Source organism: Mustelus asterias, unplaced genomic scaffold (genome assembly GCF_964213995.1).
Source record: "Mustelus asterias unplaced genomic scaffold, sMusAst1.hap1.1 HAP1_SCAFFOLD_3787, whole genome shotgun sequence".
Classification (NCBI taxonomy): Eukaryota; Metazoa; Chordata; class Chondrichthyes; order Carcharhiniformes; family Triakidae; genus Mustelus; species Mustelus asterias.
This window is the reverse complement of record NW_027593732.1, coordinates 12,947-27,814: the sequence shown is the minus strand read 5'-3', so window position 1 is coordinate 27,814 and position 14,868 is coordinate 12,947. Positions and strand designations below refer to the sequence as shown.

The following is a 14,868-nucleotide window of genomic DNA, read 5'->3' as shown; positions in this document are numbered from 1 at the left end:
ATGTTAAAAGTGACCCCACATTTACCACTTTATCCGGCAGCTCATTCCACACTCCCACCACTCTCTGCGTGAAGAAGCCCCCCCTAATATTCCCTTTAAACTTTTCTCCTTTCACCCTTAACCCATGCCCTCTGGTTTTTATCTCCCCTAGCCTCAGCAGAAAAAGCCTGCTTGCATTCACTCTATCTATACCCATCAAAATCTTATACACCTCTATCAAATCTCCCCTCATTCTTCTACGCTCCAGGGAATAAAGTCCCAACCTATTCAATCTCTCTCTGTAACTCAGCTTCTCAAGTCCCGGCAACATCTGCACCAGTCTGCCATGAGGGACCTTGTCAAAGCCCTTACTGAAGTCCATGTAGACAACATGGACAACAATTGCCTCTTAGTGTCCAAAGACGCGTAGGTTGGTGGATTGGCCATGATAAATTGCCCCTTAGTGTCCAAGAGATGTGAAGGTTAGGTGGATTGGCCATGCTAAATTGCCCTTCGTGTACAAAGATGTGCAGGAAAGGCGAATTGGTCATGCTAAGTTGTCAATAAGTAACCAAAGCTGTGCAGGTTAGGTGGATTGGTCATGTTATGTTGTCCTAAGTATCCAAAGATATGCAGGTAAGATGGATTGACCACACAAAATTGCTCCTTCGTGTCCAAAGATATGTACATTAGGTGGATTGACCATGCTAAATTGTCCCTGGGTGTCCAAAGATGTGCACGTTATGTGGATTGGCCATGTTGAGTTGCCATTCAGTGTCCAGAGCTGTGCAGGTTAGGTTGCTGGCCATGTTCAATTGCCCTTCAGTGTTCAAAGATGTGCAGGGAAGGTGGATTGGCCATGTTAAATTGCCCCCTAGTGTCCAGAGATGTGCAGGTGAGGTGGATTGGCAATGCTAAATTAACCCTTACTGTCCAAAGATATTCAGGGTAGGTGGATTAGTCATGCTAAATTTCCCCTTTGTGTCCAAAGATGTGCACGTTAGGTGGATTGGCCATGCTAAATTGCTCCTTAGTGATCAAAGATGTGCAGATTATGTGGATTGACAATGCTAAATTATCTCTTAGTGTCCAAGGATGTTCAGGGTAGGTGGATTAGTCAGACTAAATTGTTCCTTCGTGTCTAAAGAAGTGCAGGTTAGGTGGATTGGCAATGCGAAAATGCAGCTCACTGTCCAAAGAAGTGAAGGTTAGGTGAATTGATCATGCTAAATTGGCCCTTCGTGTTCAAAGATGTGCAGGTTATGTGGCTTGGCCATGTTAAATTGCCCCTTACTGTCCAGAGATGTACACGTTAGTTGGGTTGGCCATGCTAAATTGACCCTTCGTGTCCAAAAATATGCAGGTTAGGTGGATTGATCATGCTAAGTTGGCACTGAGTAACAAAAGATGTGCAGGTTAGATGGATTGGCCATGCTAAATTGACCCTTAGAGTCCAAAGAAGCACAGGTTTGATGGGTTGGCCATGCTAAATTGCTCCATAGTTTCCAAAGATGTGCAGGTTATGTGGGTTGATCATGCAAAATTGCCCCTTAATGTCCAAAGATGTGCAGGAAAGGTGGATTGGTCATGCTAAGTTGTCACGAAGTAACCAAAGATGTGCAGGTTAGGTGGATTGGCCATGCTAAATTGCCCCTTAGTGTCCAATGATGTGCAGCTTAGGTGCATTGGCCATGTTAAATGGCCCCTTAGTATCCAGAGATGTGCAGGGAAGGTTGTTTGGCCATGCTAATTGCTCTTTAGTGTTCAATGATATGCAGGTTAGATGTATTGGCCATGCAAATTGCCTCTTTGTGTCCAAACAAGTGCAGGTTAAGTGGATTGGCCAAGCTAAATTGCTCCTTATTGTGCATAGATGTGCAGGTTAGGTTGATTGGCCATGCCAAATTTCCCCTCACTCTCCAAAGATGTGTCGGTTAGGTGGATTGATCATGGTAAGTGAGCAGGGTTATGGCGATAGGTTTGTCGGTTGTGCCTCTTTTTCAAACATTTGGTGAAGACTCAATGTGCCGAATGGGCTATTTTCACAATAGTAGGGACGCTATGGCTCATACCTGCTCTGGTCAAGAAGGTGACTCCAGACACACAGCAATGCGGTTGACTCTCAACTGCCCCTCTGAAATGGCCGTTCATTTCCGGGGTAATTAGGGATGGGAAATAAGCGTCAACAAAACAAGTCAACTAAATTGCAGAATGTTTTTTCTGGTTAAAGCTGCGGCTGAGCTTTGTCCTTCCTCATTCCTCTGTGGGGAGATTTGGATTTCCTCACCAACGCTCTTGCCTCAGCATCAGTTTCGTTTCTGACCCCAAAACAGTTCTGCTCCAGGGGAGGGGAAAATGGACCCACTATTTCAGGAGCTCGTGGTTGGTGGCATTAAACATTCTAAACGTTGTTGATTGTCAGAAAAACCACATTTGGTTCACTCATGTCCCTTCAGGGAAGAAACCTGCCATTCTTACGTGGTCTGGCCTACATGTGGCTCCAGAGCCACAGCAATGTAGTTGACTCTCAACTGTCCTCTGGCCAAGGGCAACTAGGGATGGGCAATAAATGCTGGCCAGCCAGCAATGCACAGGTCCCACAGATGAAGAAAAAAACCCCGAGTTACCACACTCTGGCACCTGTTCGGGTACACTGAGGGAGAATTTAGCACGGTCAATGCACCTAACTAGCACGTCTTTCGGACTGTGGGAGGAAACCGGAGCACCCAAAGGAAACCCACACAGACACAGGGAGAATGTGCAGACTCCTCACCGACAGTGACCCAAGGCTGGGAATCGAACCCAGGTCTCTGGCGCTGTGAGGCAGCAGTGCTAACCACTGTGTCGCTGGAATGACACAGAATGGGGTGGAGGGAGTGAGGGATCTTGGACTGCATGCCCACAGATCCCGGATTGCATCAGGACAGGTTGATGAGGTGTTTGGGGAACATGGAATCCTTTCATTTATTAGGAGTGGTACAGAAGGCGGAGGCGATGGCCTACTGGTATCATGGTGAGATTATTAATCCAGAAACTCAGCGAATGTATTGGGGACCCAGGTTCAAATCCCGCCACGGCAGATGGTAGAATTTGAGTTCAATTAAAAATATCTGGAACTAAGAATCTACTGGTGAAATCATTGTTAATTTTTCTGAAAAACCCATCTGGTTCACTAATGCCCTTAAGGGGAGGAAATCTGCCATCCTTACCCGGTCTGACCTACATGTGACACCAGAGCCACAGCAATGTGGTTGACTCTCAACTACCCTCCAAGGGCAACTAGGGATGGGCAATAAATGCTGGCCAGCCAGCAACGCCCATGTCCCACAAATGAATATTTAAAAAAATATATAAAAGCAGGAAGGCAATGCTGGAATTGCACAAAATGTTAGTTAGGCCACAACTTGAGCTCTCTATGCAGTTCTGTCACCTCATTACAGAAAGGGTATAATTTCATTAGAGAGGGTACAGAGGAGATTCACAAGGATGTTGCCACTCAGGACTGGGAAATTGCAGCTGGATGGAAGATCAGATAGGCTGGGGGTCTTCTCCTTGGAGGGCGAGGGGATATTGGATTGAGGTGCACAAAATTGTGAGGGGGTCTGGGTAGAATGGACGGTAAGTGCTTACTTACTTCAGGCAAGAGGTCAGTGACTGGGGGAGCAATGATTCAAAGTGATTGGTAGAAAGATTGGAGGGGAGATGAGGAAGTATTTTTCACCCAGGAGGATGTGGATGTCTGGAACTCAACTACTTGAAAGAGACAGAAACCTCTCAGTCTTATCTTAAAGGTGTCTGGATTTGTATCTAACCTGCAGGGCTATGGACCAAATGTGGGAAAGTGGGGCTTGGCTGGGGAGCTCATATCTCAGTCAGTGCACAGACGATGGGCTGAGTGGCTTTTCTGTGCTGTAAAAGGCAGCCAATGAGTCAAAGTTGATGGAAGTGCAAAATGTTTATATATATATTTCTATATATATATATTTCTTTTTAACTGCAGTCACGTGTCTAACGGCACAGCGAATAGCAGCTTGCAAAATGACAATTGTGCGGGTGAGGTTGATTGGCGATGCTAAATTGCCCCTTCGTGTTGGCACTTTTTAAGGGTACCATGATTAGCTTATCTCCGGCCCACTAACTGCTCTTCATCGACTTGGTCTCACACTTTAGATTGTGGGGAGCAGATTAGGTTGGCAGTTTCAATGCACTCTGTTCCTTCCGTCACAACTCTACACAGCCTTGGAAACAATACAGTTGTTTCGTGCACTTTATTTCATCACCCCTCTCTTTGCCTCTTGTGTGACCAAATTTGGAAGTAAAGAAAGAAGCCTCATCATTTCTCAAGCGGATGGAAGTTTGGTCAGGTTTATATCCAGCCTACACCCCCTTTCTGGATGCCCAATGCCCCTGATTGTCAGCACTTCAACGCGATGGCACAGGGGTGACACGGTGGCAGAGTGGTTAACACTGCTGCCTCGCAGCTCCAGGGACCTGGGTTCGATTCCCAGCTTGGGTGATTGTTTGTGTGGAGTTTTCACATTCTCCCCGCGTCTGCATGTGTTTCCTCCGCATGCTCCGGTTTCCTCCCACAATCCAAACATGTGCGGGTGAGGTTGATTGGCGATGCTAAATTGCCCCTTCGTGCCCCGGGATGTGTAGGCTAGAGGGGTTAGCAGGGTAAATATGTGGAGTTATGGGGATAGGGGATAGTGATCAGTGCAGACCTGATGGGCCAAATGGCCTCTTTCTGCACTGTAGGGTTTCTATGACGATGACTCCACGACATTGATCGCATGATCCTGCCAGGAACTATTTCAGAGAAGTTGGGGAACTATTTAATCCCAGCTTAAAAGTTTTTGAAAAAGCTTTATTTATTAATGTCACAAGCAGGCTGACATTAACACTGCAATGAAGTTACTGTGAAAATCCCCGAGTCACCACCTTCTCGCATACACTGAGGGAGAATTTAGCATGGCCAATGCACCTAACCAGCATGTCTTTCAGACTGTGGAGAGAACCCGGAGCACCCGGAGGAAACGCACGCAGACACAGGGAGAAGGTTCAGACTCCGCACAGTCAGTGACCCAAGCCGGGAATCGAACCCAAGTCCCTGGTCCTATACAGTAGCAGTGCTAACCACTGTGCCACCATGCCACCCAAGCTTTCAAAGAGGCGTTCGCAGTGTGGGTGGTATTAGTATTGGGGATGGGAGGCTGGGGCTGGCGATGGGGGCCGGGTCCCAATTCTCAGACTCCCCTTAACTGTCGCCTCGAGATGGTCCCAATAGAACCTCTCAAAATTATTCAGCACCCTGGTCAGAGAGGTTTTAGCGACATTGACATTTTATAGCCCATTTCTCAGTCCTCCTCAATCCACTGGGGGTCACGTTTTACAGGTAGTTAGGACATCATTCGCTAAGTTGAAAAGAAAACTCCTGTATCCAATTTTTCATTTGTTTTATTATTGTCACATGTATTAGGATCCAGTGAAAAGTATTTTTTGTTGCGCGTTATACAGACAAAGCATGCCATTCATAGAGTACATAGGGGAGAAGGAAATGAGAGAGTGCAGAATGTAGTGTTACAGACATAGCAAGGGTGTAGAGAAAGATCAACTTAATATATGGTAGGTCCATTCAGAAGTCTGATGGCAGCAGAGAAGAAACTGTTCTTGAGTTGATTGGTACGTGATCCCAGGCTTTTGTATCTTTTTCCCGACAGAAGAAGGTGGAAGAGGGTATGTCCAGGGTGCGTGGGGTCCTTGATTATACTGACTGCTTTTCCGAGGCAGCGTGAAGTGTAGATGGAGTCAGTAGATGGGAGGCTGGTTTGCGTGATGGACTGGGCTACGTTCACAATCCTTTGAGGTTATTTGCGGTCTTGGGCAGAGCAGGAGCCATACCAAGCGATGATACATCCGGAAAGCATGCTTTTTATGATGCATCTGTAAAAATTGGTGAGAGTTGTGGTGGACATGCAAAATTTCCTTAGTCTCCTGAGAAAGTAGAGACATTGATGGGTTTTCTGAACTATAGTGTCGGCGTGGAGGGACCAGGACAGATTGTTTGTGATCTGGACACCTAGAAACTTGAAGCTCTTGACCATTTCCACTTCATCCCTGTTGATGGAGACAGGGGCATGTTCTTCACTGCTCTTCCTGAAGCCAATGACTATCTCCTTCCTTTTAATTTCAGCTTCATTGGTGATTTGCAGACAGACCCTACTGAGGGTAAAGCTAATTGATCTCTGTATGAAGATGCACAATTAAACGGGAAGCTTTCTGAAGGTGATTTACTCCAAACTCCAATGTTGCGAATACCAGTGAGTAACGTTATATGGAGAGACTGCAGAAGCTGGGTTGGCTCTCCCTACCATCAGGGAAATTAGAGATGCTGAAACTCTTTCTGGGTCCTCGTGGTGTTGTGGGTTGGATGGTGACACAATGGTATTGTCACTGGAGGGGCAACAATGTGGATTTTCTGTGTAACTTTTCTCTGGATCTATGGTGAGAGCTGAAGACAACAGGAAATATGATGAGGTTTCTACTGTTGTGGGGGAGTGGGGGAGGTGGAGCTGGAAAAGTGGGGCTGGGTAGAGGGCCAGTGATAAGTGGTGGCAAGGGAGCGACTGACAAAGACATCCTGGACAACAAGACAAAGGGATTGCAAATGGTCGTGGTCATGGCTTGGAAGGGTGCTGATAGCCGCCATTAAGAGATCAGAATGTGGAAACAACAGAACAACGGTAAGCAGTGTGACAAAGGACAGGACGGTGGTACAGTGGTTAGCGCTACTACCTCACAGCGCCAGGGTCCCAGGTTCAAGTCCAGCCTCGGGTCACTGTCTGTGCGGAGTGTGCATGTTCTCCACGTGTCTGCATGGGTTTCCTCCGGGCACTCCAGTTTCCTCCCACACTCCAAAGATGTGTAGGTTAGGTGGATTGGCCATGCTAAATTGCTTCTTAGTGTCCCAAAACATGTAGGTTCGGTGGATTTACCATGCTAACTTGCCACTTTGTATCCAATGATGTTTAGCTTTGGTGGATTGGCCATGCTGAATTGCCCCTTAGTGTCCCAAGATGTGCAGGTTAGGTGGATTAGCCATGGTGAATGTTTAGGATTATGGTGATAGAGCGGGGTGTGGGCCTGTATAAGATGCTCTTTCTGAGAGGCAGGGCCGAATGGCCTTCTTCTGCACTGCAGGCATTCAATGGTTCTATACTTCCCTGAGCCTGGGAATCCAGGTCTGTCCCCCTCTCTGGCAAAACCCTGGATAACGATTGACATAATTCACAACAGGGAGGGGAAGGGGTGAGGGCTGAAGTGAGTGTGAGTGTGTGTATGAGTGAGAGAGTGTGTGTGTGTCTGAGTGTGTGTGTGTGTGTGTGTGTGTGTGTGTGTGTGTGTGTGTGAGTGAGTGAGTGAGTATGTGTGTGAGTGAGTGTGTGTTTGAGGGTGTGTGTCTGAGTGAGTGAGTGTGTGTGTCTGACTGAGTGAGTGTGAGTGAGTGAGTGAGTGTGTGTGTGTGTGTGTGTGTGAGTGTGTGTGAGTGTGAGTGTGTCTGAGTGTGTGTGTGTGTGTGAGAGTGTGAGTGTGTGTCTGAGTGTGAGTGTGTCTGAGTGTGAGTGTGTCTGAGTGTGAGTGTGTCTGAGTGTGTGTGTGTGAGTGTGTGTGTGTGAATGTGTGTGAGTATTTGTGAGCGTGTGAGCATGTGTGTGTGTGTGAGTGAGTGTGAGTGCATGTGTGTGAGTGTGCGTGTGAGTGTGTGTGTGTCCGTGTGTGTATGTGTATGTGGGCATGTATGTGTGTGTTTGAGTGTGTGTGTGTCTGTACTTGTGTGTGTGGGTGTGTGGATATGTGTGTGAGAGTGTGTGTGTGAGGGTGTGTGAGTGTGTGTGAGCATGTGTGTGTGTGTGTGTGTGTATGAGTTTGTGTGAGTGTGTGTGTATATGAGTGTGTGTGTGTGTGTGTGTGTGTGGAGGGAGGGGGGTGGGTATGGGTGTGTATTTGTGTGTGTTTGTGTATGTATTTGAGTGTGTGAGTGTGTGTGTGTGTCTGTGTGTGTGTGTATGAGAGTGTGTGCGAGTGTGAGTGTGTGTGTTTGAGTGTGTGTGCATGTGTGTGTGTGAGTGTGTGTGTGATTGTGTGTGTGTGATTGTGTGTGTGTGATTGTATGAATCTGTGTGAGTGTGGGTGTGTGTGTCTGTGGGTGTGGGTGTGTGTTTGTGTATGTAGGTATGGATGTGTGAGAGTGTGTGTGTGCGAGAGTGTGTCAGTGTGTGTGAGTGAGTGTGAGTGTGTGAGTGAGTGTGTGTGTCTGAGTGGGTGTGTGAGTGTGTGTGTGTGAGTGTGTGTGTGTGAGAGTGTGTGCTGTGTGTGTGAGAGTGAGTGAGTGTGTGTGTGTGACTGTGTGTGTGTGTGTGTGTGTGTGTGAGTGTGTGTGCATGTGTGTATGAATGTGTGAGTGTGTATGTGGGTGTGGGTGTGTGGTGTGTGTGTGGTGTGTGAGTGTGTGTGAGTGTGAGTGTGTGAGTGTGAGTGTGTGTGAGTGTGAGTGTGTGAGTTGTGTGTGTGAGTGTGTGTGAGTGTGTGAGTGTGTGTGTGAGGGTGTGTGTGTGTGTGTGTGTGTGAGTGTGGGTGTGAGTGTGTGTGTGAGTGTGTGTGAGTGTGGGTGTGAGTGTGTGTGTGAGTGTGGGTGTGAGTGTGTGTGTGAGTGTGAGTGTGAGTGTGTGTGTGTGTGAGTGTGTGAGTGTGTGTGAGTGTGTGAGTGTGTGTGTGTGTGGTGTGTGTGTGTGTGTGGTGTGAGTGTGGGTGTGAGTGTGGGTGTGAGTGTGGGTGTGAGTGTGTGAGTATGTCTGTGAGTGTGTGTCAGAGAGTGTGGGTGTGTGAGGGTGTGTGTGTGTGTGAGTGTGAGTGTGTGTGTGTGTGTGAGTGTGAGTGTGTGTGAGTGTGTGAGTTGTGTGTGTGAGTGTGTGTGAGTGTGTGAGTGTGTGTGTGTGTGAGTGTGTGAGTGTGTGTGTGAGTGTGTGAGTGTGTGTGTGTGTGAGGGTGTGTGTGTGAGGGTGTGTGTGTGAGTGTGGGTGTGAGTGTGTGTGAGTATGTCTGTGAGTGTGTGTCAGAGAGTGTGGGTGTGTGTGGGTGTGTGTGTGTGTGAGTGTGAGTGTGTGAGTGTGAGTGTGTGAGAGAGTGTGGGTGTGTGAGAGTCTATATAAAATGAAGATTAACAAATATGACAGTAACAGTCCATTTGGTCCCTTGTGTTTGCTTGACGTTCATTTATCGATCTTTGAGGACAAAGATAAACCCTTTCATGACATGAATCTTGGAGATTTCATTATTCACTGGGTCCACCACGTTCGAGATGGTAGTGGTTGTGGGTTTGGAAGGTGTTGCCTAAGGAGCCTTGGTGAGTTCCTGCAGTGCATCTTGTAGACGGTACACATGGCTGCCACTGTGTGTCGGTGGTGGAGGGAGTGAATGTTTGTGGATGGGGTGCCAATCAAGCGGGGTTGCTTTGTCCTGGATGGTGTCTAGTCTTGAGTGTTGTGGAAAATTGTGCTATTGTGTGAAAATTCTGACCTGCAGTTGCAGTGGCAAAAATAGATTTCAAATGAAGTTCATATGCCCTTAATCGTAGAATTGTTACGGTGCAGAAGGAGGCCATTCGGCCCATCGTCCTCAGGAGCTCACCAAATGAGCATCGTGACTTAGTGCCATCCCCCTGCCTTTCCCCATATCCCTGCACGTTGCTTCTATTCAAATAATCATCTAATACTCTCTCAAATGCCTCGATTGAACCTGCCTCCACCACACTTCGAGGCAGAACATTCCAGAACCCAGCCGCTTGCTGTGTGAAAAAATCATGTCTCACATCACATTTGCTTCTTTTGCCAATAGCTTTAGCATTGTGATGTGACTGTTCCTCGAGTTATCCTGGAAGAGTCAAGGAGGCAGCAGTTCACTGCAGAAATATTTGGCCCCTTTCACGTCCTCGGTCAGGGGAGAGTGTTTGAAGTCTCGTCACTTTGGCAAAATAGGAATAGCAGAACTCTATTTTCCGGGCACTTGCTGCTTTCCCACGTCCCGACAGTTTTCCCCCCGAAATTCCATTCTTTGCCCCATTGGGGTGGCAGGGTGGCACAGTGCTTAGCACTGCTGCCTCACAGCGCCAGGTACTTGGGTTCCATTCCAGCCTCGGGTGACTATCTGTGCGGAGTTCTCCCCATGTCTGGGTGGGTTTCCTTCGGGTGCTCCAGTTTCCTCCCACACTCCAAAGATGTGCAGGTTAGGTTGATTGGCCATGCTAAATTGATCCTAGTGTCAGGGGGATTGGCGGGGTAAATATGTGGGGTTACGGGAATAGGGCCTGGGTGGGATTGTGGTCGGTGCAGACTTAATGGGCCGAATGGCCTCCTTCTGCACAGTGGGGATTCTAAGATTCTACGTGCGCTGGATAATGAAGCGATGCCCCATCAGTTGTATATGCCGCGGCTGCTCTCTGCTGCAGGAGGAGGTATTGGAAATGTACCCCAGAGACTGAGAGAATGTTGCCCACTTTACCAGCAGAGCCTTGTCTCAGTGTGGCTGCACTTGTGTTCGATTCAAAGAAACCTGTGCAGGAATCGCTGGGAGAAATGATTCTCCAACGCCGGTTTCTCATCACAGTATTCTCCGGCCTCGCCTGCGGCTGGGATTCTCCAGACCCGCTGCTGTGGACAGGGATTTGGCTGAGTGCCAAATTTTCCATTCTCGCTGCCAGCGGACCGGTGAATTCTGGTCAGTGATACCGCCACGGTTTAGAATGTCCCTTTTACGGATGCTCCTGGAGTAATTCCGTGCAGTTGCACTTTCTAAACTGTTTAGGATTTGCTGGTTTAATGAGAGTTTGATCCGGATTGAGAGTAACCCGGCTCCAAGAATGTTTCCTAATGGCCTCAATGCTTGTTGTTCTTGCAGTTGCTGCCAGTGACCAGGTTACAGGTGTGACACTCACTGCTTTTGCTGGGGCGAGGGTGCTGCTCCCGTGCCGGGGAACAGGATACAACACAACATTGGTGTACGTTGCCTGGAAGAAGGAGACTGAAGAGAATGATATCGCTGTGAACAGCCCTCGGAACGGGACAAGCATCCCAAATCCACATTATTCCAGTCGCATGGTTTTCAGAAACAATTCCCCGTTGGATGGATCCATTGTATTAAATTCTTTGGAAATGCAGGATGAGGGAATGTATATTTGTGAGCTCTCTTTATTCCCTCAGAGAATACAAAGGAAAACCATGAATTTGACAGTTGTAGGTATGTATTTTCCCAGGAGCACTGTTGATGCGTGGGGGTAAGTGTGATAATGATGCAGAGGATGGGGGGTGGGTCGGGGGAGGGGGGCGGGGGGGGGGGGGTGGTGGGCAGTGTATTGGATTGTGCATCCAGGTGAAAACTTAATACCTCTGCAATCATCACCAGAATATTGCTGCATCATTCTAATGTTTGAATCGAGCCACATTCTAGCTCATATTTGTATCAGAGAGTTTTTAATGAAATATCTGTTTCGTGGTTGCGAAGTGGTTGTGAGTGGAAGCTGGGAGGGCGGCACGGTGGCACAGTGGTTAGCACTGCTGCCTCACAGCGCCAGGGACCCAGGTTCAATTGCTGGCTTGGGTCACTGTCTGTGCGGAGTCTGCACGTTCTCCTCCTGTCTGTGTGGGTTTACTCCAGGTGCTCCGGTTTCCTGGTTAGGTGCATTGGCCATGCTAAATTCTCCCTCAGTTTCCCAAACAAGCACCAGAGTGTGGCGACTCGGGGATTTTCCCAGTAACTTCATTGCAATGTTAATGTCAGCCTATTTGTGACCAATAATTAACTCTCGGATTATATTAAAACGGATTGATTCGGCTTCTCCCATTACTGGGACTGACATTCTGCAACAGAAATGTGCGAGTACGCTTTATTCCCAGAGGGAAGTGAATCTGGGGAATTCTTTCCCGCAGAGGGCTGTAGAGGCTGGGTCATTAATGTTCAAGGCTGAGATAGACAGATTGTTAATACTGAGGGTAAAGGGTGTTTCTAAATTGAAAACAATCACACTACTTATTATATTCCTGCTCATTCCTTATGTTTTTCCAATGTCTCCTTCCCTCTTTTCTCACTTTCCCACTTTGTTTCTCTCTCTTCCTATAACATATCCATCATACCATTGGGCTATTTGACATCTGGGGACGTAGAAATATTCATCTGTTTCATGTTTCTGTTCTATATTAATTACAAGATATTGTCATGTTTGAAACTGACATTGAATCTATTTCTTGTTAATCTCCCCCAAGTAAATCCCAGGAACACAGCGACATTAATGCTCGCAAAAGTTGGCCTTTCAGAAGTGCCTGTGGCAAAATGTATTCCAGCCAATGGGAACCCTCCAGCCGAGATCAGTTGGATTGCCAATCTCCATGGAAACTATACCACAATCCAGAATAAAAGCGACAATGGAACAACAACTGTCACCAGCCTGTACAAGGTGGCACTCACTCGATCCACTGATGGTCAAGAAGTGACTTGTGTTATCTCCCACCCAGCATCACAGAGCACCATTCCGTTCACAATGGAACTATCCATCCTCTGTAAGTCCCCTGTACAAAGACAAATAGTTCAATCCAATTATAGACGCACTATAGCAAACTCCTGCTCAATTGGAACAGGATTAAATTTATCTCATTGTGTTTCTGGGTATCTGCAATGACAGGGTTTCTGGGAGGTTCGGAACGAGCGGTTTTGTTTGATTTCACCACCTGTCCATTTGTAAACCCCAACTGAATATATTAAATAAGTCAAAGACTAACATATTGTTCCAGAGCACAGATTTAAGCAATTATCTGCTGGATGTACAGTTATTAAATCACTTGTTTGCAGAGATTCAAGATTATTTTATCTTTGGCCAATTTGGTTCCATGAATAGTGGCGAGTAACATTCACGCCACACAAATGCCAGGCAATGACCATCACCAATAAGAGACACTCTAACCACCACCCCTTGACATTCAATAGTGTTACCATCACTGAATCCCCCACTGTCAACATCCTTGGGGTTACCATTGACCAGAAACTCAACTGGACTCACCACATAAACACAGTGGCTACAAGAGCAGGTCAGAGGTTGGGAATACTGCGACGGTTAACTCACCTCCTGACTCCCCAAAGCCTATCCATCATCTACAAGGCATAAGTTAGGAGTGTGATAGAATACTCCCCATTTGCTTGGAAGGGTTGCAGCTCCAACAACGCTCAAGAAGCTTGATACCATCCAGGACAAAGCAGCCTGCATGATTGGCACCACATCTGCAAACATTCAATCCCTCTATCACCGACGCTCAGTAGCAGCAGTGTGTACTGTCTACGAGATGCACTGCAGCAATTCACCGAAGATCCTTAGACTGCACCTTCCAAACACACGACCACTTCCACCTAGAACAACAAGGGCAGCAGATACATGGGAACACCACCATCTGCAATTTCCCCTCCAAGCCACTCACATTCCTGACTTGGAAATATATCACCGTTCCTTTGCAGTCGCTGGGTCAAAATCCTGGAATCCCCTCCCTAATGGCATTGTGGGTCAACCCACAGAAATGGACTGCAGCGATTCAAGAAGTTAGCTCACCACCACTTTCTCAATGGGCAACTAGGGATGGACAATAAATGCTGGCCAGCCAGCGACGCCCGTGTCCCATGAATGAATAAAAAAAATGTTTTGTACTATGAAAATTGCTACATCAATGCAGCAAGTTGTTGTAGTGCAGAATGGACTTTGTGACAAGAGACTTTAGTTATCTGAACACGTTTTTCAAAAATTCACTTATGGAATGTGGGTGGATCAGTATTTTTTGCTCATCCCCTACTGTCCCTTCAGAAGGTGGTGGTAAGCTGCCGACATGAACCGTTGCGATTGTTGGGGTGTTGGTGCACCCACAGTGCTGTTAGGGAGGGAGTTCCAGGATTTTGACCCAGCGACTGTGAAGGAACGGCCGATATATTTCCAAGTGAGGACTGGGAGGGGAACCTCCTGTTGCTGCTGTTCCCCAAGTATCTGCTGCCCTTGTCCTTCTCGATGCTCGTGGGCATGGGTTTGTAAGGAGCGTTGATGAGTTGTTGCTGTGCATCTTGTAGGTGGTACACACGGCTGCCAACGTGCGTCGGTGGAGGAGGGAGTGAATGTTTGTGGAAGTCACACTTTCCAGGAGAACTGTTAAACTGTGCTGGTTTCCTTTGTTATTCAAACACGCATGGTTCCTGCAAGATTAAAAATGATCACTTTTTAATATTTTGGCATTGTGTAGAGTTAATAACTGTTTCTTGTTGCTGCGGCCACTTCTACAAATGTACAAAGTTGGATTTTTTGCTACACTGGAGGCACTGACCACATGAACACAATGATTTCCCCCATAGATCCACCAGAAGTGACCATAACACGCTATGATGGCAAAGGGGGTGTCATCCTCAGGTGTGTTGCGGAAGCCAATCCTCCACCAGGAACCTATTCTTGGCGAGGGTAAACATGTGCTGAATCCATTGAGAATTTCATTGTGTATATTTCCAAACTTGTGGGGATAATGGATGGTTCAGAATTGTGATATGCCCATTAAATGTCAGACAAATACACAATGGCAAGGTAATGGTTAAGACTCACCTTCCAACCATGATCTTGCAATTGTATCTTTGTCTATACTTGCCGTGTTTGTGAAACCTACCTCTCCACTCACCTGATGAAGGAGCAGTGCTCTGAAAGCTCGTGATTCCAGATAAACCTGTTGGACTTTAACCTAGTGTTGTGAGACTTCTTAATGTGTCCACCCCAATCCAACGCCGGAATCTCCACATCATCTTTTTTTCATTCATTCGTGGGAT

At 47.2% G+C, this 14,868-nt stretch overlaps 1 protein-coding gene across 1 annotated transcript; it reads left to right on the top strand.

Annotated features, from left to right (window-relative positions):
• The first annotated feature begins 10,904 nt into the window (after window positions 1–10,904).
• LOC144490782 (nectin-1-like) lies at window positions 10,905–14,516 on the top strand. The gene is made up of 3 exons (XM_078208484.1): window positions 10,905–11,271; window positions 12,294–12,587; window positions 14,410–14,516. The coding sequence occupies exons 1-3, from the start codon at window positions 10,905–10,907 to the stop codon at window positions 14,514–14,516; spliced, it is 768 nt and encodes a 255-aa protein (XP_078064610.1).
• The last annotated feature ends 352 nt before the right edge of the window (window positions 14,517–14,868 follow it).

Excerpts from the sequence above, each read along its gene's own strand:
- LOC144490782 (XM_078208484.1), top strand. The coding sequence starts at position 10,905 with ATGGCCTCAATGCTTGTTGTTCTTGCAGTTGCTGCCAGTGACCAGGTT. Across the intron at positions 11,272-12,293 it reads CATGAATTTGACAGTTGTAG|TAAATCCCAGGAACACAGCG; the intron begins GTATGTATTTTC and ends ATCTCCCCCAAG. Across the intron at positions 12,588-14,409 it reads AATGGAACTATCCATCCTCT|ATCCACCAGAAGTGACCATA; the intron begins GTAAGTCCCCTG and ends TTTCCCCCATAG.